At 45.6% G+C, this 26,303-nt stretch overlaps 1 protein-coding gene across 1 annotated transcript in view; it reads right to left on the bottom strand.

The window, feature by feature from the left end:
* VAV3 (vav guanine nucleotide exchange factor 3) overlaps window positions 1-26,303 on the bottom strand; it is a 631,071-nt gene that overhangs the window by 92,476 nt on the left and 512,292 nt on the right. The window contains exon 20 of the mRNA XM_029618254.1: window positions 10,905-11,041. Within this exon, the coding sequence (XP_029474114.1) occupies window positions 10,905-11,041 (137 nt within the window). The remainder of the gene's footprint in view (window positions 1-10,904; window positions 11,042-26,303) is intronic.

The raw sequence follows: 26,303 nt of genomic DNA on the forward strand, positions 1-26,303 counted from the left end.
GGACAGGGTCTGGGCGAGTCGTGGACAGGCCAAGTCTATAACATAAGTTATAGACTTGGCCTACTGCGTAACTTTACTTCTGCTTAGGCCAGCTTATAAGTAATAACATTAAAAAAAACCTAGGTTGGTTAGCAGGTTTTAAGGGCTGGGCCTAATAGGGTGAAAGAAAGACAAGTATGTCCTCTTTACTGGAGTGAACTGTGAATGAACTGGGGAAACAGGTAATTGCGTCGGTGTGTGTATCTACTAAACCCCCCCCCCCCCACGTATGCGATCGAGATGGCATTTGTGCGCGTCAATATAAAATCATGCGCACATGTATGCACGTATAGCCGATTTTATATTTTGTATGTTATAAAACTGCCCTGTCCATGTGCGCAAGCTGGCAAATGCGCACACATGTGCGCCCGTGCGCAAATATCAAAATTCACCTTTAATGTGGCAGGAATAACTGGAAAAGCAAATGGAGACAGACTAAGCTTTATAAAAACGGCGCAAAAATAAAACAGGACAAAACAGGACTTAGGAATAAGATAAAAATAATACAAAGCAACATAGTGAAGAAACAGTCAATCTGAGGAATCCAAATAGTACTCTGGCTTTAGATAAGTGAGGTTTTTTGCACAGGCTCACAGTTCTGTTTTGACTTGCCAGAAACCTTTGACCCTGTATAACAACGTGCAGAGTACTAGCAAACAAGGAAGCTAAAGCACGTTAATTAGTTTGCTATCTGTGTGGGGGAAAAGCCTATTTTTCATTTAATATGCTGCAATTCAAAACATAAAATCCACTACCAGAATATAGTTCTTTCCTCTTGTTTATTTTATACTGAGCACAATAATTTTGGTAAATCGAGCCCAATGAGACGTTCTTCTTTTGGAACACAAAAAAGCCTTTCCAGAAGGCAGGATTACAGAGCCAGTTCAGCCTACCTGACTGAAAAGCCACCTAGGACGAAATGCTTCCCAAGGGAGCACAGTGTTCAAATGTAGCATAAGACACCTTCTGAAGGAGAGAACTAAGTTTACATTTCAAAGTTGGCTTCTCTGTAATTCCTGAGCTGGATGCCAGCTGCCTTCTACCCTCTGCTGGGTCTATCAGGAAGCTGCTGGAGGAGCACGTGACTCCTGATATGCTCTGCAGGGGACTGGAACACTGCCAGGGAGGTAGACAGCCCTGAATTACAGAGAAAATAGTTTATGATTTCAACGTTATTTCCTCTTCTGGAGGACGTATAGAATTATACTTTAGTGCTATATACCCCAGGGTAGCATTTTAGTTTCGCTAACATTTTGATTCAGTTAGGCTGAAATGCCTCTAAGGTCAGTCACTGACTTATGCTCAGTATCAATTTGTTAACCACTGCCAACCTCAAATTAAATTATTAGGTAAAGCTTTGCAGTAATGGGTCTTGACTAGCTTGGTGTGTTTTGCACTTAGTGCTAGATGCACTAAAAGTTTTATTTTCTATTTTGTGTCTATGGAGAAAAACAAATTTAGCATATATGGTCCATGCTCTAGCAAAGTGGGCCAGATGTACTCAGCCAAAAACGGGAAAAACACCTTTGTATATCTGGCACTGGATCCATTTGCCAAGAAGTATACGTTAGTTTAGTTGTCTTCTCTGGTAAGCATTAGATGTAGGGCTTGAGCTCTGCAATAAACCTATCATTATCTTACATCTGTTTCTCCCCACTCATACCAGACGACATATCCCTGTCCAGGTCCCACTGCACCTGTGGTACTGTAACTGAAAGGGCTCTGTTGACCATTATTTTCCTCTCATGGTTCCTATGATACAGTCCTTATTGTAAAGAGGTCTGATTAATTACAGTACACTGGGGCGTTTTTTGTTTATTTTTACAAGACTCAAGAAGCAACTGGGAACCAATTGCCTCTATCAGGAGTAAAGCACACCAGGGAAAACTGGTGTTTTAACAACTCAGGTGGAAGCTGTGCGTGTAGGTAAATCGTCCTAGCTGGTTAGCTAATAGTTAACCTGGTGCATTCCAGTAACTAGATCAGCAAGAAATTTTATGGCTGTGAAAACGAAAGATTTATGACTCTGTATTCCTCCCTTTGTTGTCTGAAACCATTTCCATACAGTTTTAAATGTGCAGTGTAAAAATAAATTATAAGGACAATATGCTGGAAAAAAAACCTTGATTGCTCATATTGAAAAGAAAGGTGAATTTTAAAAGCTCGACGCACCAAAGCAGGAGATACGCGAACATGACGGGCCGGTGCGTGCCAAGCGGATTTTAAAAGGCGCCTATGTACATGCGTACTTGCTGCTACGTGCACAAATGAAAAGTTCAGAAAAGGGGGCGGGGCATGGGTGTAGTCTGGGCGATGCATGGGCGTTCCTGGATTTCATCTTGAAATTAGCGCGTAAATACTTACACACACACACAAGCGCGCACTGGGGTCCTCTGCTGTGTAAGTTCACTTCTGCTAAGGAGAAGTTGTAAAACAAAAATACCTAGACAGGTCAGCGGGGTTTTAAGGGTCGGATCTAAGGAGAGAGAAGGGAGGCTATTAAACTGGGGGATGCTGGAAGTCCTATGCCTTAACTGGGTGAAATGGGAACAAACAGGGATAATGGCTAATGGAGTCAGCGTGCTTGGCTTTTAAAATCCACACACTTATGCAGTAGAAGTGGCAGTTGTGTGCATAGAATTGTGTGTCCACTTAAAATTGCACGCCCGAGTATGCGTGTTTAAGCTATTTTATAACATGCGCACATATATGTACATATTTTATAAAATGGCGGTGTCCCCCAGAGCAGGATGACAAACGTGTGCACATGTGCGCCCACGTGCCTGTTTAAAAATTACCATCTTAGGGGTGAATATTATAAGAGTTGCTCATATTAAGAGGTCCATATACGCAAGTATATGGGTGAGCGTGAGCGACTTATTTTAAAACCAGCAAATTGTGCATCCATATGCACGTGCGTGAGCAACAGAACGTGCAAAAGAAGGGTGGATTTGGGGATGGGTCAGTTGCATTCTGGGTTGGGGGCCAACATTTCCGCACGTAAATCCCCATTTTAAAATCAGTGAATGCAGCGGGCTGTTACCAGCACATATTTACTTCTGCTCTTTTTCAGGTGTATGTCATAATAAAACTCCTTATAAAAACCTGGCTTGGTGAGGGGTCTGGGTAAACTGAGGGTAGTGCAGGCTGAAGAATCAGATGACCTAGAGATAGACTGGGCAAACTGATGGATTAAGTGGTTAAACTGGTCATTTCCTTCATGCACGCATGTTTTAAAATATGTTCACTTGGGTGTGTAAAACCCAGCAAGACCTAAGGAAAGATATGCTAAGAGCGCTTCCACTTGTTATCGCTTAATATTACAAGCACAGATACACAGGCTAGGCTTATTTTAAATAACATGCGCTCACTTGTTTTACAGTATTTTCTTTACATGTGAGTTACATAAAGCTAAAACAAAGTTTTAAAAAATGGTATTACATGCAGAAACAATTCGGTTCATATTCTTATCCACGATGGTGGTCAAGAAATGCGTTGAAATGCGTTTCCAGTCGGTCACAAAGGACATACTGGATTCCAACAAGTAAGTTACCCATAGTTATGTAATACTAATTACAACTGAAGTATTGCAAACATATTGATGGGAGTTTTTCTTTCCTTTTCTATGATTTCAGAATTCCTTTAATACTACGGGGACCATGGAAAAAAAAAAATCTTGCTGAAACAGTTTTAGTGTGAAACTTGTTCAAATTTTGCATGTACATTACAATGGGGCATAATATGCTTTGCAATATATTTTAATGAGGGCACACTAAAACTCACCTTTAACAGTATGGCCTCTGTACCACCGTGGACATTAATACAAAAAAAAAAAAGTGTCCAGTCCCTGCTAGCTGCCAGGAAATACCATGTGCTCACTGACCCAAACTAAAAGGGGTGGTAAGCAATGAGGATTTCCTTCCTGCAGCACCTGGAGAAAGATTGCTCCATTCTCACTGAAGGTCACAGGCACCCCAGGCAGTCTCAATCTCCTTGTGGTGGGTCATTCTGGGGTTCAACAGCCATGTCTCCCTTGTTAGGGAAGAGAAAAAGGCACCCTTGGAATGGAAGGGGCCAATTCTAGAGGGATGGATGAGGGGCGGTGTCTTATAGGGGAGAGAGAAGCAATGGAGATGGGGACGGGGATGAAGGTAGCCCTGGAGTGGGTTTCTGCAGTTGTTCTGTGGTGGTGGTGGGAGGGGGGGGGGGGGGGTTGGAACTTTGTATGGAGTGCTTGGGATGTGGAGGGGTGGGGGTTAGCATGATTTTTAAGAGGGGGAGGAAATTTAACCGGTAACCAGGCCTTTGACTTTGGGCTGGTTATAATTAAGGGATGTTGCGGCAGGTAACCTCCGAAAAAGTTAACACCTGGTCCAAGGCCCCTGGTAAATAGCTGGTGGAAGTCAGTATTCCACACTATTCACCCTGAGCCCAATAAAAGCTCATTTGCATATGATGGTCCCCCATCATGTACATTCAGGTACTTGCTAATTTTAGCGTGTACTTGTTAACATATTGGAGAACCATGTTAATATGGAAATTAAGGCGTGACTACGTAGCATGCTATTTTCAGCACAAGCAAAAAAAAAAAAAAAGTGTTAACATGCCCTTGTACATGTTCTAATGTCGCCATAATCCACTATGTGCAACAATACATGCGCCATGCAGCCCCAGGCAAAGTTAGTGCCGGCGTGAAACAGATCACGCTTCAGGCCTGACGATCTGACAAGCAATGATGAGTAAAGCAGTTCCAAGCCACAGTAGCCTAAATTCACTTGCATGTGCATGATACTGCCGCAGAACCTGTCAGACTGGGCAATTTATCAAATATGAATAATGACTACAAAATCTGTCACCCACCTTCACTAGAGGAGTGCGCAGAAAAGAGACAAAAAAAAGCATGGGGAAAGCTCACTGATGAGAAAAAAAAGAAAGAAAGAGGGTGTGAGGGGAACAGCAGACATTTCGAGAGCAATTTTTCAACTATCCATGGAAATAAAAAGATTGATGGTACTTTTTAGCCATGGACTTTACCCCAGTTTTCAAAGGGGAAATTTCCCTTCGTATCTGACTAAGAAAAAAGTACCCGTGTAACTTTGCAGCTCTTCTTTGTGCAGACAATTTTTCCAGCTAAAGTTCCGTATACGGGAGTCAATTGTCAAAAGCTCACGCGGGCGTCCATGTGCGTGCGGTTCCTGGCGCATACACATGGACGCGATGTTTTAGTAACATGTGCGCGTCAGCACGCGCATGTTAAATATCCATGTGTGCATGTTAGGGCGGGTCGCGGCTCACATGCACGGGGGGGGGGGGGGGGGAATTTTGAAAACCGACGTGTGACGATGTGAGTAGGCCTACCCCAGGTCCCTCCCAGTCTGCTCCAATTATGGTTCTGAAGGACAGATTGGCCAAACCTACTATCGTGTTGGCCATTCCTATCCAAGCAATAGTGAGATGTGACTGCGTGGAGAGAACTCCGTGTCGTAGCTTTGCAGATTAAGGAGCGGACTGGGAGGGAACTTCCCTATCCCCCTAACTACACTTCCTACCTTTTCCCCTCTCCTACCCAACCTCTAACCCCTACCTATCTATCCCCAATTTTTTTGTTTTAATACTTACTGCTCCTTCAGAGCAGAAGTAACTGCTGCGCACCGGCCGGCTGCCAGCGTGCACTTCCCCAGGACAGGTGCTAATGGCTGCTGTCCCAGTCGGCCCCCGCCCACCTCTTTTTGATCTGCCGGCACGTCTGCATGTACCGGCAAGATACACGTGTGGCCAGGCCGTTTTTAAAATGTGCTCTGCACACGCTTGGCCTGGCCACGTGCGTATCTGCCGGATTTTACGTGTGCCGGCGTTTGAAAACTCGGGCGTTATTTCTGAAAATTTAATTAATTTATGCGCGTTTTTGCAAGTTCCACATCATGGGGATGCCTCCTTTCACAAATTCATATACATTGTTCCACAGAAATTTACTGGAATTAACATAAAAACATGATGGCACCCAGCTTATCTAGTCTGCCCATCCACACCAACTATTCCGCTTTACAATCCCTAGCTCTCCCTCAGAGATCCCCTGTGTTTATCCCATGTTTTCTTGAATCCAGATAAAGTTCTTGTCTCCAGCACCTCCATACATTCACTACCTGCTCTGTAAAAAAATATTCCCTTAGATGACTCCCGAGTCTACGTCTTTTTACCCTCATCCCATGACCCCTCATTCTAGAGCCACCTATCCTTTGAAACAGGCCTGCCTCCTGCGCATGGAAACTTGGAGGTATTTGCCCCCACTCTGGCCTCGCCTCTCTGAAGCGCACAGACGTTTACCTGCAGAGATGGAGGAGGAGGAGGAGGGAGAGAGCATTTTACCTGGGAAACTGCTTAGCTCCCCAAGTAAAATCATTTGAAAACTGCCCTCTACGTGCCACGTGTGCCCAGACTAGCCAATCGGATTGGCCGATTCAGATTTTGCTCTCTTTTAAAGCTCCTTTATCTTTCTATCCAGATGAAACATTTCAGGGGATCTGTCTCCTTCTCTATCATCCATAAGAACATTTCTACCACTTCTGCCTTCTTTTCCAGTCTGTGGGAAGTATGGACTACGACTACGAAAATGATTGGGAGATGAGGAAGAGAAGAAAGTATAAACGGAATGTAATCACAAAATGAATAATCAAAGTATCAGTGCTGAGATCTTAAAAATATTAAAATCTAAAGTAAAATGTTTTTGTAATATCCAAGAGATCAATACAATAAATTGCATGCATAATTTGCTAAATCACATCAAGCTTTTTGATGATGCTAACACTTTGTTAATAGTTTTGTTGGGGAAAAAAACCAAATCTAAACGGAACTGGATCATTAAGATCTCATTGACCTGGAGATCTAAGAATATGCTATAGTTCTTCACTGCCTGGCAAAGTGTGATGTGCGTGTATATCAACAAGATTAGAGAGAAAACTGCGGTTCAGTCTGACAAGAATGAAAACCATGAATCCCCTTTATTGTAAACCTTTAGGGGGCAATCTTCAAAGGGATTTCTTATAGGTAATTGTTGTTTACCCATTGGAAAAGGCCCTTTAAAAATCGCCTTGGGCCCTCATGCATGCTGTTGACAGTTGCAGACTTTTCCCGAAGGGGCAGTGTTGCCAACGGCAAGCTTCCTTTTCCTCCTGCCTGCTTTTCACTGATTTAACCTGCATACTCCCCAAGGCCCAGTGGATTTTCTTGTGCTTCAGGGATTTTTTGTGGTACACAGAAAGAAAGATCTCCTCTGTGTTCTCTTTGCAAATTAAAATACAGTCCAATTTTCAAAAGTGTGCATGAGGCACAATGGGACAGATTTTCAAAGCCTACGCGCGTAAATCCAGGTGGATTTACGCACGCCAAGCCTATTTTGCATAGGTCCGGCGACGCGCAAAAGCCCCGGGACGCGTGTAAGTCCGGGGCTTGGAAAAATGGGCGGGGCGGGGGCGGGACATGGACGTGCCCAGAGGCCTCTTCACTGCCGCTGGGCCCGGAGATCGCGCGGAGGCAGGCGCAACTAACGAAATAAAGGTTAGGGGGGGTTAAGGTAGGGCTGGGGGGCAAGTTAGGGAGGGGAAGGTGGGGGGTCCGAAGGAAATTTCCCTCCGAGGCCGCTCCGATTTCGGAGCGGCCTCGGAGGGAACGGGGAAAGCCATCGGGGCTCAGCATGCGCATGTTATAAAATCGGGCATACATCTTAAAATCCGGCCCAATATGTACAAATAAGTGGGCCTGTGGAGTTTATAAAATACCACACATTTCTGCCCCCCCAAAGTAGGCACATACATTTGTAATGCAGGAGAACGCAAACCTTCTCTACACATTTTATAAAAATGCATTTTAAGGGAGCAATTGTAACAATTTGCACATTATAACCAAGAAATAAACAGAGAGGAGGGTATTTAATAAAATCTGCATGTGCTCTACATACTTGCACGTGTGCTTGGAATCACCTTTCGACGATACCTCCACCAATCCACCCAGACCTGCATCAGTTCAATTAGGCCCTCCAGCACTTCACCCTGAACCCCCACCAGTTTACCCAGATCTGCCACCCAGAAACTACAGACAAAAGTTGAGTGTGATTTCAATCAGCAGGTGTAAAAGTGTAGAGTCAAAGGGGTCATTTTTCAAATCACGTTAGGGCCTTATCGTGAGATGCGAATGCAAATTTTAAAAATGTAGTCATGGGAGGAGTAAATGAAAAGGAGGGGTGCTTAACGTTGTATGCGATAGAGTAACTCACACTATCGCAGGATTTAATGTCAGAACTAGCTACATCTTTTTTCTTGGCGTTATGCTGTGCGTTGTGGCCGAAACAGGATTTGCAATAAATATTTTTGCAAATCCTATTTCAGAGACAGAGAGAGGGGGAGCCTCTAGGAAAGCACACATATTAGTCAACTTTTTATACTCTGTAAGAGGGGCCAATATGAACTCAGGGTGAGGTTTTGATAGTGGATTAGGTTTTAAGGGGCAGTTTTACATACACAGTCAGAGGTACAAACAGCACAGTAGACATCAGTGAAGAATTTATATGATTTGGAGGGATAAAAGGTATAAAAAGATGAGATTTGTACAATGTACTCTCAACCTAGCTTGCTGCACTCTCTACCTACCTGCTATCAAGCTAGGTCGAGAGTACAATGTAGAAATCTCATCTTTGTGTCCCTTTCCTCACTCCAAATCACATCAAATCTTCACTGATGTCAACTGTGCTGTGCACCGATTGGGAACATGCTGCACAATTTATAATGTGGGCTATCTTCCTTCATTAGGTTGCTTTCTTTGTGCATGCCTTCTTACTTTTTTCCCTCCTGATTCGGTAGTTAATAACCTCTTGAATAAGAACCTGGGTATCCAAGACTGAATCCTGGAGATATAGTAGCATTAAGCATCATTCGCCACAGAAAGGTGAGTTTCCATTTGTCAGATAATGCAGTATTTATATTGTTGGCAATGACGGTATCCACACTGATATTCAGGTCTATCCAGTAAAGTGCGGCCGCATTTACCCCGCTCCTAACCCGCGTTAGCCCTTCCTGCGATCCCGAATCCCCTTTAACCTACTCCTACCACGTCCTAAAATCCCCGGGCAACCCCTTCCGCACGCGGCATGTATATTGCATGCAAACGAGCGAATTAGCTATTCCCTAGCATCCCTGCGGTAGAGGCAGGGGTAAGGGTAAGTGGCAAGCTTTCCCCCAGCCCCCACTCACCTGCCCCGGCCGCAATCATGGATGCCGGTCTCCGGGGCAGCCCCAGTCCTCTCCCCTCCTCCCGAAGCAAAAAAAAAAAAAGCGAAAAAAACGTAAAAGCAAAAAGTAAGTCGCTTCGCCGCTTCACACTGTCAGTGTCTCTTCTTCCCTCCTCCCGGAGTAAGGCTGCTTTTCGCGCCCTGCTTCGGGAGGAGGGAAGAAGAGACACTGACAGTGTGAAGCAGCGAAGTGACTTACTTTTTGCAGCTCCCTCCGGACATCGGACGACCTCTCCTTACTTTTTTTGCAGCCGTCCGGCCATCAGGAAGAACGGATCGTGGCTCCCCTGCCTCCCGGGGAAGATGGATGCCAGCACGGGGGAAAGCGGCCCCTGTGCATGCAATTGGCCGCTCAAGACGTGACATCACGACGTGTGACGTCACGTCTTGAGCGGCCAATTGCATGCACAGGGGCCGCTTTCCCCCGTGCTGGCATCCATCTTCCCCGGGAGGCAGGGGAGCCACGATTTGTTACTGCTGATGGCTGGAGGGCTGCAAAAAAAAGTAAGTCACGCAGCGGGAGGCAGGAGAGGTCCGATGGGGCGCGAAAAGCAGCCTTGCTCCGGGAGGAGGGAAGAAGAGACACTGACGGTGTGAAGCGGCGAAGCGACTTACTTTTTGCAGGCGTCCATCTTCGCGAGCAGCTGGAGGCAGGAGAGGTCGTCCGATGTCCGGAGGGGGGTGCAAAAAGTAAGTCGCTTCGCCGCTTCGTACTGCCAGTCCCTTCTCCCCTCCTCCCGGAGCAAGGCTGCTTTTCGCGCCCTGCTTCAGGAGGAGGGGAGGGGGGACTGGCAGTCCCGACTTCCTGGTATCTCTCATTTCAAATGACATTTGAAATGAGAGATACCAGCGTGGCGTGAAGCGTTAGGCCCGCGCACCCAGGATACTGTATAGGCGCTCTATCCAGTAAAATGGGTTGCGCGGGCCTAACGCTTCACGGATCCTTCTTAGAAGCGGTTTACATTTGCATAAAATTATTGTTCAGGTAGCGGTAGGTGAGCTGCACTGTGCGTGCGGCAATCGCGGGTGCACCGGGTACTAACGCAGCTCTTCCTACTGCTCGGTACTGGATAGACCTGATAGTAAGGCAACCAGTAATGAATACCACCTCTGTACTGCTGGTTGAATTACATGGGTCTGCAATTGTTCTTGTTGACTGAGACCCCCCCCACACACACACACCAAACCTGGTATTTTTACTGAAATCCCTTTTGTCAAGATGTGCTCTCTAAATGTTGTATGCACACCAACTAGCCAACGGCAAACATCATTATTTGTAGAGATCTGTTGCGGATTGTACTTTATCTGCTGAGTCCCCTGGAACTTTTAATCTCATCAAATATCACCTGTAAGTTGTGATATTTCTGGATTCTTACATTATACAAACACATGCTCTTTGCTATTAGAAAGAAAGCACTTAGCACAGAGAAGCTGCCTGCTAATTTTGAGAATTTAAAGGATATCCTATTTCAATTGAATTCAGTATTTAAAAAATTGAAAAGGTTTTTTCATAACAAAACATGTTTTAAAAGCAGACAATTGTACGTATGACTCCAAAGCTTAGCAAATAGCTGATGATGCATACCTGCCAAAATAAGCTATGTGCATCTGCTCTGATAACTTCAATAGTGTCTCCTTTTTGGATATTTAATGGAGGGCCATCATGGTGGGGTGGCTGGGGTATTCCACTGTAGTTTCTGATGACCTGCATTTTTGGTAAACCTGTGGATAAAAAAGGCAGATCTTTGGGTTAAAAGAAATATAACACAGTGTGCTAAATCCAAACTTATATAAAGATACAGTGTAAACATTATACATAAATCTTAAAACCAGACTGTAAATTTAAAAAAAATTCATACAAATCTGATTCTCTGAACAAATGCCAAGAATCTTTTCCGCAATTAGTGTACTTTTCACAGAATATAAATTGGTGACAAACAATGAAGGAGCAGGAATGTAGTAAATACAAATAGGTAATAAATATAAAAGAATAATACAAAAAAATTACAAAAAACAATTAAGAGGTGAATCAAACAATTTATTATTAAAAGTACAAAAGCACATAAAAATTATCTTAACTAAAATACATCATGGCCATGTTTTGGCAGATAAATGCTGCATCAGGGTGTGATAATATTAATAGTAATAATAATATTATACTAATTGATAATCATAAAAAATTCAGCAAAAAAAAAAAAAAAAAAAGGAACAACAAAGCAGGAAAACACCTATGAACATGTAAATTGACCCAAATTATACAATGGTTGTCAGCAAACTGAATACACATGTTACATAAGAACAAAAGATATGCCATACAAGGTCAGACCAAGGATCCATCAAGCCCAGCATCCTGTTTCCAACAGTAGCCAATCCAAGTCATAAGTACCTGGTAAGTACCCAAACATTAAATAGATCTCGAGCTACTATTCCTTATTAGCAGTTTATGGATTTTTCCACTAGGAACTTATCCAAACCTTTTTTAAACCCAGTTACACTAACTGCTGTAACCACATCTTCTGGCAATGAATTCCAGAGCTTAACTATGCACTGAGTGAAAAATAATTTTCTTCAATTTGTTTTAAATGAGCTACTTGCTAACTTCATGGAGTGCCCCCTAGTCTTTTATTGAGAGAGTAAATAACCGAGTTACATTAACCTGTTCAAGTCCTTTCATGATTTTGTAGACCTCTATCTTATCCCCCCATAGACATCTCTTCTCCAAACTGAACAGCCCTAACTTCTTTAGCCTTCCTCATAGGAGAGCCATTCCATGTCCCTTATCATTTTGGTCGCCCTTATCCAGTGCAACTATATCTTTTTTGAGATGTGGTGACCAGAATTGCACACAGAATTCAAGGTGCGGTCTCACCATGGAGCGATACAGAAGCATTATGACATCCAATGTTTTATTTTCCATTCCCTTCCTAATAAGTCTTAACATTGTTTGCTTTTTTGACCGCCACAGCACACTGAGCTGACAATTTCGATGTATTTCCACTATGATGCCTAGAACGCTTTCCTGGGTGGTAACTCCTAAGATAGAACCTAACATTGTGAAACTACAGCAAGAGTTATTTTTCCCTAAATGCATCATCTTGCACTTGTCCACATTAAATTTCATCTGCCATTTGGAAGCCTAATCTTCCAATCTCACAAGGCTCTCCTGCAATTTACCACAATCCTTTTGAGATTTAACTACTCTGCATAATTTCATGTCATCCGCAAATTTGATCACCTCACTCTTCATATGCTTTTCCACATCATTTATAAATATATTAAAAAGCACAGGTCCAAGTACAGATCCCTGAGGCACTCCACTGTTTATCTTTTCTCACTTGGAAAACAGACCATTTAATCCTATTCTCTGTTTCCTGTCTTTTAACCATTTTCCAATCCAAAAAAGGACATCGCCTCCTATCCCATGACTTTTTAGTTTTCTTAGAAGCCTCTCATGAGGAACTTTGTCAAATGCCTTCTGAAAATCCAGATATACCACACCTACCGGTACACCTTTGTCCACATGTTTATTCACCCCTTCAAAAAAATGTAGATTTGTGAGGCAAGACCTCCCTTGGGTAAATCAATGCTGGCTGTGTCCCATTAAACCATGTCTAGCTAAATGTTTTGTGATTTTATTCTTTATAACAGTTTCCACAATTTTTCCCAGCACTGAAGTCAGGCTCACAGGTCTATAGTTTCCCAGATCACCCCTGAAGTCCTTTTTAAATATCGGGGTTACATTGGCCGCATTCCAGTCTTCAGGTACAATGGATGATTTTAATAATAGGTTACCAATTAATTGAAATAGGTCTTAAATTTCATTTTTTAGTTCTTTTAGAACTCTGGGGTGTATTCTATCTGATCCAAGTGATTTACTACTCTTCAATTTGTCAATATGGCCTGTCTCATCTTCCAGATTCACCGTGATTTGGTTCAGTTCATCTGAATCATCACCCTTGAAAACTGTCCCCGGAACTGGTATCTCTCCAACAGATTCATTTACTGTCTTAAAGATGATATTAGCATATTCATCTGTCAACTGTTTAACCTATCTTTTAAAGAGGAATTAATTCCTGATTCACTGAAAGTGGCTTATGTTGACCCAGTGCCCAAGAAGTCAAATTTACCTAGTGATCTTCTTAGCAATCTTAGGCCGATTTCAAATCTTCCATTCATTTCTAGAGAAGATTGTACATAAACAATTACAATCCTTCTTAAATGAATACTCCATTCTTGATTCTCAGCAATATGGGCCAGATTTTGTAACCTACCTGTGGGCATAGATTTGTGCGTGCAACGCGGTGAGCACAAATCTATGCCCAATTTTATAACATGCATGCGCAGCCGCGCGCATGTTACAAAATCCGGGGTCGGCGAGCTCAAGGGGGTGCACACTTGTGCACCTTGCACGCATCAAGCCCTAGGGGAGCCCCGATGGCTTTCCCCATTTCCTCTGATCTTCCCCTATCTAACCCGCCCCCAGCCCTATCTAAAGTCCCCCCTACCTTTGTTTTATTATTTACGCCTGCCTCTGGGCAAGCATAGGTTGCGCGCGCTGGACGAGTGCTGGCACGTGATCCACAGGCCCAGCGGCAGGGGCGAGGCCTCTGGCCACGCCCACGCCCCACCCATTTTTTCAAGCCCCGGGACATACGTGCATCCCGGGGCTTGTGATCTTCCTGCACACAGTGCCCTAACCCTGATATCAGGGGTGTTGTGATCTTCCTGCACACAGTGCCCTAACCCTGACACCAGGAGTGTTGTGATCTTCCTGCACACAGTGCCCTAACCCTGATATCAGGGGTGTTGTGATCTTCCTGCACACAGTGCCCTAACCCTGACACCAGGGGTGTTGTGATCTTCCTGCACACAGTGCCCTATCCCTATTAATACCAGGAGTGTTGTGATCTTCCTGCACACAGTGCCCTAACCCTGATACCAGGGGTGTTGTGATCTTCCTGCACACAGTGCCCTATCCCTATTACCAGGGGTGTTGTGATCTTCCTGCACACAGTGCCCTATTCCTGATACTGGGGGTGTTGTGATCTTCCTGCATGCAGTGCCCTATCCCGGTTACCGGGGGTGTTGTGATCTTCTTGCACACATCCCGGTGTCAGGGATAGGGCACTGCATGCAGGAAGATCACAACACCCCTGGTAATAGGGATAGGGCACTGTGTGCAGGAAGATCACAACACTCCTGGTATTAATAGGGATAGGGCACTGCATGCAGGAAGATCACAACACCCCTGGTATCAGGAATAGGGCACTGTGTGCAGGAAGATTACAACACCCCGGAGGAGTGAGGGTCAGGCAGCTCCCTCCTGTCTGTGAAGCCAGCCTCTCACTAGTAATGCAGGGAGGGAGCTGTCTCACCCTTCACCATCCTCCTCCCCCCCCCCCCTCACCCACACACCATTCACTTGCTGGGACTTGGGGGACGGGAGGAGTGAGGGACAGGCAGCTCCCCCCTGTCTGTGAAGCCAGCCTCTCACTAATAATGCAGGGAGGGAGCTGTCTCCGCCTTCACATCCTCCCACCCCCCACTCACCCACACACCATTCACTGGCTGGGACATGGGGGAGGGGAGGAGAGGAGTGAGGGTCAGGAAGCTCCCTCCTGTCTGTGAAGCCAGCCTCTCACTAGTAATGCAGGGAGGGAGCTGTCTCACCCTTCCCCATCCTCCTCCCCCCCCCCCTCACCCACACACGATTCACTTGCTGGGACTTGGGGGAAGGGAGGAGTGAGGGTCAGGCAGCTCCCCCCTGTCTGTGAAGCCAGCCTCTCACTAGTAATGCAGGGAGGGATCTGTCTCAGCCTTCACCATCCTCCCCCCCCCCCCCCTCACCCACACACCATTCACTGGCTGGGACATGGGGGAAGGGAGGAGTGAGGGTCAGGCAGCTCCCTCCTGTCTGTGAAGCCAGCCTCTCACTAGTAATGCAGGGAGGGAGCTGTCTCACCCTTCACCATCCTCCCCCCCCCCCTCACCCACACACCATTCACTTGCTGGGACTTGGGGGAAGGGAGGAGGGAGGGTCAGGCAGCTCCCCCCTGTCTGTGAAGCCAGCCTCTCACTAGTAATGCAGGGAGGGAGCTGTCTCACCCTTCACCATCCTCCCCCCCCCCTCACCCACACACCATTCACTGGCTGGGACATGGGAAAAGGGAGGAGTGAGGGTCAGGCAGCTCCCTCCTGTCTGTGAAGCCAGCCTCTCACTAGTAATGCAGGCGGGATAGGGCACTGCATGCAGGAAGATCACAACACCCCTGGTGTCAGGGTTAGGGCACTGTGTGCAGGAAGATCACAATACTCCTGGTATTAATAGGGATAGGGCACTGTGTGCAGGAAGATCACAACACTCCTGGTATTAATAGGGATAGGGCACTGTGTGCAGGAAGATCACAACACCCCTGGTATCAGGGTTAGGGCACTGTGTGCAGGAAGACCACAACACTCCTGGTCTTAATAGGGATAGGGCACTGTGTGCAGGAAGATCACAACACCTCTGGTGTCAGGGTTAGGGCACTGTGTGCAGGAAGATCACAATACTCCTGGTATTAATAGGGATAGGGCACTGTGTGCAGGAAGATCACAACACTCCTGGTATTAATAGGGATAGGGCACTGTGTGCAGGAAGATCACAACACCTCTGGTGTCAGGGTTAGGGCACTGTGTGCAGGAAGATCACAATACTCCTGGTATTAATAGGGATAGGGCACTGTGTGCAGGAAGATCACAACACTCCTGGTATTAATAGGGATAGAGCACTGTGTACAGGAATATCACAACACCCCTGGTGTCAGGGTTAGGGCACTGTGTGCAGGAAGATCACAACACCCCTGGTAATAGGGTTAGGGCACAAGTTCTAGTCACATTGACTGATCACATTACTTTTTTTGTCAAGCTACCAACTGTTTCCATTTCCCATCCCCCATATATTGTCAGTGGGAACCTTGGTAACATGAATAAATAAGAGGGCAGCCAATAGGAATACATATTCATTCCTAAACTGACCTTAACTGACCTGAAAAGTGTCAAATTGTATCATTTTCTGTTAGTGCGCATTAGTGCGCACTAACTCCCGTTAGTGCGCACAGTGCGCACTAATCGGAAAAAACGATTTTTTAAACTAAAAAATCGTGCCAAACACGATTTTCTTCTCCTGCCAGACGATTTCAATCGTTAAGATGATAGGGCACACGATTCACATCCCTAATGCTGTTGGGCTTGCTATGACTCAAAATGGCGCCGATAGCCTTGCCCTTGTGATGTCACAGGGGCTACAGCTGCCATTGGTCAGCCCCTGTCACATGGTAGGACCTCTGGACCTCCGCTGAACCTCCAGGGACTTTTGGTAAGTCTTTGGGGGGACTCCTGACCTCCATCGGTTGCCAGTATTAAAAATGGTGCTGATAGCCTTGCCCTTTACAGTTTTGGTCTTCACCACTTCCTCCGGAAGGTCATTCCAGGCATCCACCACCCTTTCCAAGAAGAAATACTTCCTGACATTGGTTCTGAGTCTTCCTCCCTAGAGTTTTAAATCGTGACCCCTGGTTCTGCTGATTTTTTTCCAATGGAAAAGGTTTGTCATTATCTTTGGATCATTAAAACCTTTGAAGTATCTGAAAGTCTTTATCATATAACCTCTGCTTCTCCTTTCTTCCAGGGTGTACATATTTAGATTCTTCAATCTCTCCTCATAAGTCATTCGATTAAGACCATCCACCTTTTTGGTCGCCCTTCTCTGGACCACCTCCATCCTGTCTATGTCTCTTCAGAAATATGGTCTCCAGAACTGAGTGCAGTACTCCAGTGAGGCCTCACCAAGGACCTGTACAAGGGGATCATCACTTCCCTTTTCTTACTCGATATTCCTCTCTCTATGCAGCCCAGCATTCTTCTGGCTTTAGCTATCGCCTTGTGACATTGTTTCACCGACTTCATTGTGAATTGTTTTACTCCTCTCTATCACTGCGATATAATTTGTACCCCGGTATAAGATGTAGTCTCTGAGTTGTTTATGTTAAGATATTTTTTATTTGTTTATTTTGTACTTTTAATAATAAATTGTGATTGATTTACCTTTTAATTATTTTTCCTGTTTATTATTATTCACTTATATTTATTACTTTTGTAATTATTACACTTTTGAATCCTTCATTATTTGTCAATTGTTTTGCAGAAAGTTTTGCCTCTATTTTAAATTGGTGACTATTGCAAGCAACAGAGCAATTAATATAGTGTAGCGAGTATCCATATCCATAATATAGTGTAGCGAGTATCCATATCTATTTTATTATGAAAGAAAATGACACTTCTCTACACACAATGATTGCCATCTTGGTCTTGAGAAAGTTCAAATATTAAACATATTTTTTGCACAGTAAATCAAAACATAAATATGATGGATGCTGTGTTTTCATACTTGTGACATTTATACAGAAAATTTTACAAAGTTGAATCAGTGTTTCCAAAATGGTCCCAAAATACAGTAACAACATGTCTAACTCAAGATGATCAATGACTATGCCTCGCTTCTCATTCCTTAGAACTTTAACAAAAATTACAGTATGATTCTGAAAGTCTGATCCATTCCTCTGTGCTTCCATTTACCTGTCACAAGTTTCAATCAAGGCATATGCTCACAGTGTCACCAGAGACAGGGTGACGCTGTGAGCTACCTTGAGAAGGCTTCAATTGTGATCTTCTTACAGTATGTAAAATTTCAATGTCTCCTGAGGCATACATCTCTCATAAAGGATACATTCTGCTGTGCAGTGTATTTATTAGACAAGAGCAATGTTTATATCAGCAGCTCAAGACTCATTCCCTCAGGGTCTACCATGGACACATGCCTTCTGTATGTGTTCTCTACATCTTAATGGTGGGCAATTCTGGTCCTCAAGGGCTGGAAATTGGTCTGGTTTTCAGGTGAACCAAAATATGTAAATTAGCCTCCCTCTTGTAGTAAATGTATATAAAGTATATATATTTATATACACTGTGTTAAGAATATTCATCATGGATATCCTGAAAACCAGTACAGTTTGAGCAGCTTGTAGACCAAAAATTGCTCAACACTGGTATAGCCTAATGCTCAATAAAAAGAGTCAATATCACAAGAGACAGTAGACAAAAATGCACTTGGGTTAAATGATTTCAAAACACCACTTATAATCAACAACATACAAAATATTAAATCTTACTATAAGAAACTGCTGGAAAATTGAATCTTAGTAAAGCCAGCTAATAAGTTCTTTCTGCTATTCCATTTGGTTGCAGGCAACAGCTCCTGATTATTGGGCTATGCTACAATGTAGACAACAGCCATTCATAACTCTCTTCCCTAGAGTGACAGAGGTAAAGTAAAATATCAGCTAACAGCAGGTACTTCCTGAAACAAAAGTATTTGCCAATGTGGTAACCCCCAAGGCATAACAGCAAGTCCAGCAGGGCAAGTATAAGGAACTAAGGCAATTAACCATGGTCAACCTCATCAGCTGAGCCTTATCTTTATGATGGGGTGCCTTATTATTGTTGCGAACGTCGCTGCCCAACGTCTCCACTCCGCCCACCTTACCTCTTTGGCGACTCCCTCTTTGGTTGATGGAAGTTTGGCTGCCGCGGCGTCATCTTGACAACCTCCTCCGGCATTCCCGGACCAGCTAGATGCTGCCTTCCACCATGTTCTCCTGAGGCCTAAGGGCGAGCACGCGGTGCGGCCCCGACTCAAGTACCAGCTGTGGCGCAAACCTCAGGGGCATCCCCCTGGGATGACATCATCATCACCAGATATTTAAGGTCTCTTGTTTTGCTAGCTAATTGAGTTAGCAAAGGGTTTCCCACCTAGCTACCTCCAGGTAGCGCTACGGATGGGATTCGCTCTCTTCTTACCTTGCTACTCTGCCTCCTCGGACTTTACCAGGGGTACCCGCTCCTCGGGGGCCTCGCTCTCTCTCTTGCTTTTCAGGTCACAGTCTGGAACCACTACTCGCTCCTCGAGGGCCCACGTTCCCAGACCTGCTACTCAATATAACGTCTGCCAGGAAGTCACCGCTGCCTACAACATCTTCCTCTCAGAGCTTTCCCTGGAACCAGGTACTCACTCCTCGAGGGCCTACTTCATTCCAGCTCCTGGGCTGTTCCAAGAGACTATTGTGTGAGTGTTACCATCAAGGTTCTGTTCCTGAACTCTGCATATTCTGCCTACTCACTATTTCAGTTTCTCTACAGCTCAGCCATCCTGGGATCGCTGTTCCAGTGCCTGAGGGACTACAGCCCAGCCGGGCTCTTCCAGCTCACTACTGCCACCTCTGATGGTTCTTTAAAACAGATTAATAAAAGAACTAGTGTGTGTCTGTCTCCCAACTCTGAGCCTGACCGGTGGTCCCTCTCGGGATCTTCCCCCGTGGGCGTGGTCATCTGCTACCGGCCCAAGGATCCACCCACAATTATCACAAATAATAATACATTGCTAACTCCATGGATCCGGCAGAGCTCAATGCCTTGCAGGCCATACCGGGCCTGGCCCTGCGCATTTCGGAACAGTAAGACGCCTTGGAGAAACTTACTTCAGCGTTCCATCAGCTACACACACAGAAGCTTCAAGGCACAGCTTCCAACCATGAAGATCAGTTACAGGAGGTAACTTTAAAGACTGCTGTACCACTGGCAGCTCCAATCCGCTTTTCCGGAGAAATCCAGAAGACCCAGGGCTTTTTAAACCAGTGCTGCATGCATTTTACCTTACAGCCATCTTTATTTCCTACGGCTCTCTCTAAGACTACCTACATCCTTTCTTACTTGGATGGTAGGGCCTTGTCTTGGGCATCTACCTTGTGGGAACACAAGGACCCCATTTTGCAGGACATAGAAGGATTTATGGACTTATTTAAATCCGTTTTCGATGACCCTGCCTGAACTGCTGTCGCCGGTTCTGCTTTGGTTGAATTGAAGCAAGGCAGCAGATCATTGGCTGAATTTGCCTTGGAGTTCAAAACTCTTGCGGCAGAACTCTGCTGGGACCCCAAATGTCTCAAGACTCTCTTCTTTAGAGGCCTGGATAATTGCTTAAAGGACGAGCTGGCTGCTCGCGAAATACCTGACTCGCTGGATGAATTAGTAGCCTTGGCCTCTCGGATTGATCACCGGCTCCGGGACAAGGTGAAGGAACTCCGGCCTAAGATGTTACCTGGGTTGAAACAGGCTAGTGCTATACCTGCACCTCGGATGGTTCCAGTAATCCCTGTGGCTGATAAAGATGAACCGATGCAACTTGGCCATGGACGTTTGACTTCCAAAGAGAGAAGACTTCAGAAGAGGCGCGGCCTTTGCATGTATTGTGGTCAGCCCGGCCACGACATCTCTACATGCTCCATTCATCCGGAAAACGAACAGGCATAAGTCCTGCAGGAGGACTGTTCTTAGGCCTTACTAAGCCTTCTCCTCCTCTCTTTCTCCCAGTCTCCTTCACCTACGGACCAGACACAGTTCAGACTCCTGCCCTGGTGGATTCAGGGGCAGGAGGCAGCTTCATTCTCAGATGTCTAATGGAATACTTGAGGATTCCCCTCATCAAGTTGAAAGATCCACTACTGTTATCCTCCATTCATGGAGAGCCCTTACCGGGTGACGTGACTTGCCAAACCATACCAGTTACTCTCCGCACCGGAGCTTTCCATACGGAATCGCTCTCCTTCTTTGTACTGGAAAGGGCCATGCACCCTATCGTCCTGGGGTTACCCTGGTTGCAAGTGCACCAACCCCAATTTGACTGGGCATCCTTGGATATCTCCTGCTGGGGCCCAGAATGTCACGGGAAGTGCCTTAATGAAATCTCACCTATCATTTGCATGCCTACGACTCCAGTGATGCCTGGACTGCCGCCCCAATATGCTTCCTTAGGGGATGTATTTTCCAAAGAAGCAGCTGATATTCTTCCTCCACATAGGCTCTATGACTGTGCCATAAGACTGAAGCCCAATGCTGAGCCACCGAAAGGACGGGTGTACCCTCTCTCAGCCATTGAGAATAAAGCAATGTCAGAATACATTGAAGAAAATCTCCAGAAAGGCTTTATCCGACCATCAAAGTCGCCAGCAGGCGCAGGCCTTTTCTTTGTGGGGAAGAAGGACGGTACCCTACATCCATGTATCGATTACAGAGGTCTAAATGAAATCACGATCAAAGACCGTTACCCCTTGCCATTAATCTCGGAGCTGTTTGACCAGCTGCAAGGGGCCAAGATATTTTCAAAGCTTGACCTGAAGGGGGCCTACAACCTCATTCGCATTCGGAGTGGCGATGAATGGAAAACGGCCTTCAACACCCGAGATGGCCATTTCAAGTATCTAGTAATGCCGTTCAGGTTGTGCAATGCACCGCCATTTTCCAAAATATGATGAACGACATTTTGCGGGACCTGCTGTACAAGAATGTTGTGGTCTACCTGGATGACATACTAATCTTCTCCCAGGATTTGGACACCCACATTGCAGATGTGAAGCAAGTACTCCACCGTCTTCGTGAACACCGGCTGTACGCCAAACTCTCTAAATGTGAATTTCACAAAGACTCAGTGCCTTTTCTAGGCTAAATCGTGTCAAAAGAAGGCTTCCAAATGGATCCTCACAAACTTGAAAGTATCAAGAATTGGGCCCAACCTACCAGCCTGAAGGCTTTAAGGAGATTCTTGGGGTTCACCAACTATTATCAAAACTTTATAAAGAACTATTCTTCTTTAACCGTACCCTTGACTGCGATGACCCGCAAGGGTACCAACGCTTCAAAATGGTCAACGAAGGCTATTTCCGCATTCGAGAAATTGAAGACTGCCTTCTCCACAGAACCGTGCTTGCGGCATCCAGACCCAAACAAGCCCTTTATCGTTGTTGATGCTTCAGATGTGGGTGTAGGGGCTGTGTTGAGCCAAACAGGAGACTCGAAAGCTTTACGTCCCTGTTCCTTCTTCTCACGAAGATTTTCTCCAAGCTGGCTGGCCATCCTGGCCAATGCCGTACCCTGCTTAAGATACAGAAGATGTATTGGTGGCCTACCATCAAAAAGGATACCTATTCCTATGTGGCATCCTGCACCAATTGTGCTAAGAACAAACCCACTTCTGGTCAACCATGGGGTCAGATGCAACCACTGCCAGTTCCAGAATGGCCCTGGTCGCACATTGCTAATTACTTTGTATACCATCTGGGTGACAGTGGATCGATTTAGCAAGATGGCACACTTCATGGTGCTCCCTGGCATACCTTCAGCCTTGGAGCTTGCAAAGCTCATCATAAAGCACATATTCCGCCTCCACGGACTACCTTCTCACATCGTATCCAACCGTGGGTCCCAATTCACGGCACGATTCTGGAGGGCCTTGTGCAAATTGTTTGACATCTCTCTAGACTACACCTCAGTCTATCATCTGCAGTCTAATGGCCAGACGGAATGGATGAATCGAACAATGAAGCAGTTTATTCGAGCTTATGTCAGGTCCCGACAGAATAACTGGGCCGAATTGCTTCCATGGGCTGAATTTGCCATCAACTCTCATCCAGCAACTTCTACTGGATTGTCACCTTTTGAAGTGGTTTTTGGACATTCCCCAACACCATCACATCAGTGACGTCCCCAGTAGCTCACTCTACTGCTGATGATATCCATAATCTGTGGGTTCAGACAAAGGACATGCTAACCAAAGCGAGTGACTGTGCTAAGTACTACGATGCGCACCATTCGCAAGCTCCAGTCTTCAAGCCAGGAGACAAGGTTTGGTTGTCAACCAAGCATCTCAGACTTAAACTACCCTCCTCTTGGTTTGCTCCTCACTACGTGGGACCATTCCCAGTCCTTCAACGTATTGGCAAAGTCACCTACCGTCTGAAGCTACCGCCTGGTCTCAACATCCATAATGCTTTCCACGTTTCACTTCTGAAACCGCTCATACTCAGCGAATTTACTTCCAAATCTCAAGACCCACCTGTCATCAATGCAGAAGACGACTTAGAGTTCAAAGTCGAAGAGATTCTGGATGTTCAAAAGAGAGGCAATACTTTTGAATAACTTCTATCATGGGAAGGTTTCGGCCCCGAAGAAAACTCTTGGGAGCCTCAGACCAATATCCTGGACAAAGAGATGCTTTCTTAGTTCCACATCGCGCATCCTTCAAAACTCAAGCCTGGTACCCGAAGAGGAGATCGCCCTTTGAAGGGGGGTACTGATGCGACCGTTGCTGCCCGACGTTTCCACTCTGCCCACCTTACCTCTTTGGCGACTCCCTCTTTGGTTGATGGAAGTTTGGCTGCCGCGGCGTCAACTTGCCGACCTCCTCCGGCATTCCCGGACTGGCTAGACGCTGCCTTCCGCCATGTTCTCCTGAGGCCTAAGGGCGCGCGCGTCCCCAACTCAAGTACCAGCTGTGGCGCAAACCTCAGGGGCGTCCCCCTGAGATGACGTCAACATCGCCAGATATTTAAGATCTCTTGTTTTGCTAGCTAATCGAGTTAGCAAAGGGTTTCCTTCCTAGCTGCCTCCAGGTATCGCTGCAGATGGGATTCGCTCTCCACTTAACTTACTACTCTGCCTCCTCGGACTTTACCAGGGGTACCCGCTCCTCGGGGGCCTCGCTCTCTCTCTTGGTTTTCAGGTCGCAGTCTGGAACCAGTACTCGCTCCTCGAGGGCCCACGTTCCCGGACCTGCTACTGAATATAACTTCTGCCAGGAAGTCACCGCTGCCTACAACACCAGTGAGTTACCATCTCTCTCTCAAAGCTTTCCCTGGAGGGCCCTCAATGGCCTACTTCATTCCAGCTCCTGGGCTGTTCCAAGAGACTATTGTGTGAGTGTTACCATCAAGGTTCTGTTCCTGAACTCTGCATACTCCGCCTACTCACTATTTCAGTTTCTCTACAGCTCGGCCATCCTGGGATCACTGTTCCAGAGCCTGAGGGACTACAGCCCAGCCGGACTCTTCCAGCTCACTACTGCCACCTCTGGTTGTTCTTTAAAACAGTTTAATAAAAGAACTAGTGTGTGTCTGTCTCCCAACTCTGAGCCTGACCGGTGGTCCCTCTCGGGATCTTCCCCCGTGGGCGTGGTCATCTGCCAACGGCCCAAAGATCCACCCACAATTATCACAAATAATAACAATTATGCCCTTAAAAGAAGTTCTGCCCCTTAAAAAAATGGCAACAGTGGCTTCAGCTGGTCTGAGCGCCCTTACTGTGTGTCAGGAGTTTCAACCAGTCCCTGTAGGGATGTCAGGGTAGTATAGGTGTGGGAGGGGCTATGAGTTAATATAAAACTTCTGCACCAATGTGATGCAGTCAGAAAGTTAGAGTTCTAAGGAGTGCCATCTCTCCATAGACTGGTGCCAGCGGGTCTAGTGGGGAGGATGGAGGAGGAGAGAAGTAGTATTCCTTTTTAGGGAATATGGCTGGTACCTGAGGAGGAGACTGACCAGGCCTTACTGGGAGGAAGGAGAAGGGAATCCAGGAGAGTGAAGGCCTAGGATTTCAGGGTATTCTGGGAAGTGCTCTGTGGAAAACCAAATCCAAGGCTAAGGAGCCCAAAAAGAGGGGAATTCTTTAGACTCTGAAGGATGAGTGTACCGGGGAGGTTTAAGGAAGAAACAGCCTGCTCTGGGACAATCCAAGAGTTGCTGCCTGACCCAGCAAATCAGCCAGAGGCTCTAGTAACAGAAAAATGTGAGAGATGCAGAGACAAAGAGCTTCTTACCAAAAGGTACTGGGAAAGCCCATGGAGGAAGGGTGCCACCCCCAAGAAGTTGTGGAGGCAGTGAAAAGAAACTGAATGTTGCTTGTACTTTGGACTGGTGTTACAGTACTGGTGCATCGATCTCCGGTGTGCCAGTAAAGACTTTGATTTTGAACAACAGCTCTGAGGGTCAGCCCGGTGACTTTTGCAGGAGGAATTGGACTGGTGTGCAGAAGAAGCCCAGAGAGAGGGCAAAACCCTAAGAACTTGAAAAGACATTCTTTTCTCCCCTGGAAGGTCACAGGACCTTGCATGGTCCGTGGCCCTCCCCATGTGCACTCGTGTCCAAGAGCTGAATGGGATGTGGGCTACATCTTTATTGCTGACAGTTATTAGAGTAGATCTGTCACAGTATAACCAGGTGCTCAAAAGCATTTTGGGAGTTCTACTTTTATATTACTGTCAGCCTTTAAGCCCTTGCCAACGAGGTTAAGAGAACCCCTGTATATGTTTTGTAAGCCCAATTAAAGGTCCCTTTTTTTTTTTAGAGATCTGTAGGATTTTGAGGGAGGCAGGAGAGGAGAAAGCAACTCATCCAGCTTTCCAGCCTATTTCTAAGCTGGGTTTATGCTAGTCTCTTAGCAGGATCACACAGCACCTCTGCTAATGTCTCTATCTTCTCAGAGACACTGAAGGTGATTGCTTAAAGAACTGCGAGTAATATCTTATTTCATTTATTTCATTTCATTTATTTTAAATGTATATACCGCCAATGCATAGCCCGAGGCGGTTAACAAAAGTAGACAATACATAATAAAAATACAACAAAGCAATACAAATCTACAAATAGTATACAGCTGCTCCAAAACAAGGCAAAGAACTCCAGAACTTAGCAGGTCCTGATCACAATGAATATCCTAAGCAAAACGAACAGGTTTTCAAATTCGCTTTCAAAGTCTTTACACAGCTCAAAAGGAAGAAAATTCCATAAAATCAGAGTGGCCTTTGAAAATTCACGCTCTCTCATCACACACAGGCTGGGGACTGGGTGAATTACAATCTAGTGACTGAGATTTGCAGAAAGTAAGGGGGAACAAAACTGCTCAGCTCATGGAGGCAGAGACTTCAGCTCATGCTGCTTTAACTGACCTAAATCTCCTGGGAGTTTGAAGACTACATATTTCTCAAACATCTTGAAATCTGAGGATGCAATATTTGGAGGATGCTGTTTCTGTGCCAGAATATTGAAGGAAGATCATTTAC

Source organism: Rhinatrema bivittatum, chromosome 10, assembly GCF_901001135.1.
Source record: "Rhinatrema bivittatum chromosome 10, aRhiBiv1.1, whole genome shotgun sequence".
Taxonomy (NCBI): domain Eukaryota; kingdom Metazoa; phylum Chordata; class Amphibia; order Gymnophiona; family Rhinatrematidae; genus Rhinatrema; species Rhinatrema bivittatum.